This window comes from Elephas maximus, chromosome 6 (genome assembly GCF_024166365.1).
Source record: "Elephas maximus indicus isolate mEleMax1 chromosome 6, mEleMax1 primary haplotype, whole genome shotgun sequence".
Taxonomy (NCBI): domain Eukaryota; kingdom Metazoa; phylum Chordata; class Mammalia; order Proboscidea; family Elephantidae; genus Elephas; species Elephas maximus.
In genome coordinates, this window is record NC_064824.1 from 141,965,292 (window position 1) to 141,969,474 (window position 4,183).

Sequence of the window (4,183 nt, forward strand, 5' to 3'; positions counted from 1 at the left end):
GGTATGAGGTCCCCAACTGTCTGCTTCCCTTTGCTTTTGAGAGATAAAAGGTGGTGCAGGCCACACCCCAGGGAAACTCCTTTATATTGGATCAGGGAGGTGGCCTGGTAAGGGTGTTACAATCCTACTCTAAACCTCTTTAACATAAAATTACAGTCACAAAATGGAGGAGAACCACAGAATACTGGGAATCATGGCCTAAACAAGTTAATACACACATTTTGTGGGGGACGTAATTCAGGGCACGACATGCATGTTAACCATACGAGGGGGCATTGGTAGTTCAGTTGTACAATTCTCACCTTCCAGGCCAGAGACCTCGGTTTGATTTCTGACAAATGCACCTCACGCACAGCCACCGCTCATCTGACTGTGGAGTCTTGCATGTTGCCATGATGCTGAACAGGTTTCAGCAGATCTTCTGAACTAAGGTATACTAGGAAGAAAGGCCTAGTCATCTAATTTTGAAAATCATCCAGTGAAAGCCCTATGGATCAGTCCTACCCAAAACCGATCATGGGAATGGTGAAGGACCAGACAGCATTTTGTTCCATTATGCACGGGGTTGCCCTGAATCTGCGGCCAACTCAATTGCAGCTACCAATAACAGCAATATTAATCATAACATGTGAGCCAGAATATTTATACAGCACTATTGAAAATAGATAGCATTCATAATATTTTCTATCAACATTAAGAAGTGTAAATATATTGAGATATATTTATATGATGGACTATTATACAGCAACAAGAATACATGAATCATTGCTACATGCAAAATCATCAATGATTCATCCAAGCACATGTCTGAACAAAAAACCGTATTTTATGAATCTATTCATAACACCAAAACTAAAACTTGGTGTTAGAAGTTAGTGGCTAGCATGGGGCAGGGATATTGACTGGGAGGGGACATGGCAGGGCTTCTAACTCATGATCTGGGTGCTGGCTCCAGAACTGTGCTCCCTTTATGAAGACACAGCCAGACAAAGGCTTATTAGTTGTATACAGTTTTATAGGTATGTTTAACTTTATCTAAAAACTTACATTACAAAGCACAAATTATCATGGAAGTGTTATTTTAGTATCACCAAAAATTATATTCTGGAACATTCGATTGTCCTATGATGGAGCATGACCAAAGCCTGAAGCCTTCTTCAAAGCATCCTTAAACTCCATGTTCCGCAGACAGTAGATCAAAGGGTTTATTATCGGAGTGAGAACAGTGTAAACAGCAGAAATGAGTTTATTGGAGCTCCGGGAATCAATGGCCTGGGGTCGGACATAGATGAAGATCATGGCCATGTAGAAGATGGTGACTACAGTGAGGTGGGAGGCACAGGTGGAGAAGGCCTTCCAACGGCCGGTGGCTGAAGGGATGCGCAGGACAGCCAGGGTGATGTGTCCATAGGAGAGCGCTGTGGCCACCAGTGGGAACACCAGGATGATGAAGGCCAGAATGAAGTCCACCAGCTCTGCAGTCGAGAAGCCTGTGCAGGCTAGTTTGAGGATGGGAGAAATGTCACAGAAAAAGTGGTTCAAGACACTGGAGCCACAGAATGTAGCACTGGATATAAAGTAGACCTTTATCATGGAGATGGTGAAGCCACTCACAAAGGAGAAGGCCACCAGCTGGACACAGAGCCCTGTGGTCATGATGACTTGGTAGCGCAGGGGGTGGCAGATGGCCACATATCGGTCATAGGCCATGGAGGCCAGAAGCACACACTCTGTGCAAACCAGGGAGCTGAAGAAGTAGAGCTGAGTCATGCATCCCACGAAGGAGATGCGCTTCCTCTGAAGGAGGAAGCCATCCAACGTCTTGGGGATGATGTCCGACACGTACCAAATCTCCAAAGAAGACATGGAGCTCAGAAAGTAGTACATGGGCCTATGGAGGGAGGTGCTGCTCCAGACGGTGAAGATGATGGCCAGGTTCTCCACCAGGACAAAAAGATACGTGAGCAGGAAGATGAGGAAGAACACATACTGCATACCAGGGGCCGAGGGGAAGCCCACCAGAATGAAGGCGCTGACCTTGGTCACGTTCTCTCCCTTCATTCCTCTGGGCTTGGGAGCTGCACGTCTGCAAAACATCACCGAGCCAGAGTAAAGGGGTGAAGGGCAGCCGGGGAGAGAGGATCAGAGCTAATCCTCAAGGGTGTGATTGTCCTGCTTCCAAAGGAAAAAATTAAAAAAGAACAGTTGCTTTTGAGTCAATTCTGACTCATGGCAACCCTGAAGGACAGAGTAAAATGGCCCTATAGGGTTTCCAAGGAGCAAATTGTGGATTCAAACTGCCGAACTTTTGGTTAGCAGCCGAAATCTTAACCACTGAGCCATCAGGGCTCCGCTTCCAAAGATCAGACTCCTGGAATTCGGGAGCAACATGACAGAGCAATCAGATGTTTATTTGCCACGTGTGAAGTAGAAAAATCCTCTGTGCTTACATTTAGATATCGTAAGGAGGCAGTAACCAGGGACAGAAGATATGCTGAGAAATAGGTGTTTGGGACTTAGGGAGGGAGGCTGTTCACATGGCCCCTTCTGAAGAGGAAGCTCAGAACCAAGATTAGTATATTTGCTCTACTGTTTGAATTTGGAGCCTAATTCAAAAAGCAAGCAAGTGAAAGTATGCCTTGGATTTTCCAGCCTTTGCCAGCATTCCTCCCAGCCCCACCACTGCCTCAATCATAATGCAGATTTATTAACTGGCCTCCCTAAGCTTTCAGAAATGGCAAGGCTGGTGCTCAATCTCTTTTGTGTTGTGCATGTTATTGGAAATTCTCTACAGAGGTGGCGAATTGGGTACAAACTGGGACCCCGTCCATGACTTTCCCATAAAGAGTGAGTCCTCGTGGTCTGAGAAGCCCCTATAAGTGAACGTGATTCGTCCAAGCGTCTCTGGCTCTGTGTGACCCAGGTGCTCTTACCCCCACCCCCCAGCACACACAAAGACAAGAAATGGCAAGAAAAGAGGTGCCTCAGGGTACAGTTTTGAAGTCGGGAAGACATGGCTGTCCCCAGTCAATTTCAAGGACTTACAATTTCCTTTAAGATGTTAACTGAAACTTAATGTCTCTTTTAAGGCAAAGCAGTTATAATCCCCTACCATTAAAGGGGTCTCCCTGTCTAAAGCGGAATATTTCCTCTCTAAAGCGATGGTGATCTTCTGTCTGGCTGAGCAGGCTTCCCAGTTCACAAAGACTGGGGCTTCTTGGGAGGTATGGGCCCTAGTGCTGTCACTGGGTTTGTCTCGGGGCTCCCGTTCTCATGCTCCTCATCCCACTGGGCGGTAGAGTCCCCTCCCCAGGTTTAAGCTTATTATTTGGGCAGTAGAAAACCCTGCGGAGCAGTTCTACTGTCTAACACATGGGCTCACCATGAGTCAGAGGCAGATTCGACAGCTGGTAACAACAAAGCGATCATTAATGAGCTGGCGACTTAATCACTAGATTGGTTGCTTAAACACAAAATTTTGTTTATTTACAAATTAAGGGGTCTCAAGAGGCTGTTCTCTCCTTCACCTGAACTTTCGACAGTGGTTTTTTTTTTTTTTAAATAAACTTTCTGCTTTGGAGTAATTTTAGACTTAGAGAAAAGGTACAAAGACAGTGCGGCACGTTTCCTTATCCCCTTCGTCCAGCTTCCCCTGAGGTTCACATCTGACACAGCTAGGACACATTTGTCAGGAATAAGAGATTAACACTGGTACAATACTACATATTGCATGGGGCAAATCTGCTGCAAAAGGCTCTTTAAAGTGTTAAAAAGCAAGGATGTCACCTTGAGGACTAAGGTGCGCCTGACCCAAGGCATGGTATTTTCAATTGCCTCATATGCATGCATAAGCTGGACACTGAATAAAGAAGGCTGAAAAAGAATCGATGCATTTGAATAACGATTTTGGAGAAGAATATTGAATATACCATTGACTGCCAGAAGAACGAACAGGTCTGTCTTGGAAGAAGTACAGCCAGAGTGCTCCATAGAGGCGAGAATGGCAAGACTCAGTTTCACGTACTTTGGCCGTGTTATCATGTCCTTGGAGAAGGACATCAACATCATGCTTGGTAAATTCGAGGGTCAGCAAAAAAAAAAAAAAAAAAAAAGGGAGAGGTCAACAAGACAGATTGACACAGTGGCTGCAACAATGGTTTCAAGCAGATCACTGTGAGGATGG

General features: G+C 45.5%; 1 protein-coding gene across 1 annotated transcript; it reads right to left on the minus strand.

The window, feature by feature from the left end:
- Positions 1-1,122: 1,122 nt before the first annotated feature.
- Positions 1,123-2,061, minus strand: LOC126078383 (olfactory receptor 6B2). The gene has a single exon (XM_049888868.1). It carries the CDS (start codon positions 2,059-2,061, stop codon positions 1,123-1,125), a length of 939 nt encoding a protein of 312 aa, XP_049744825.1.
- Between the last annotated feature and the right edge of the window lie 2,122 nt (positions 2,062-4,183).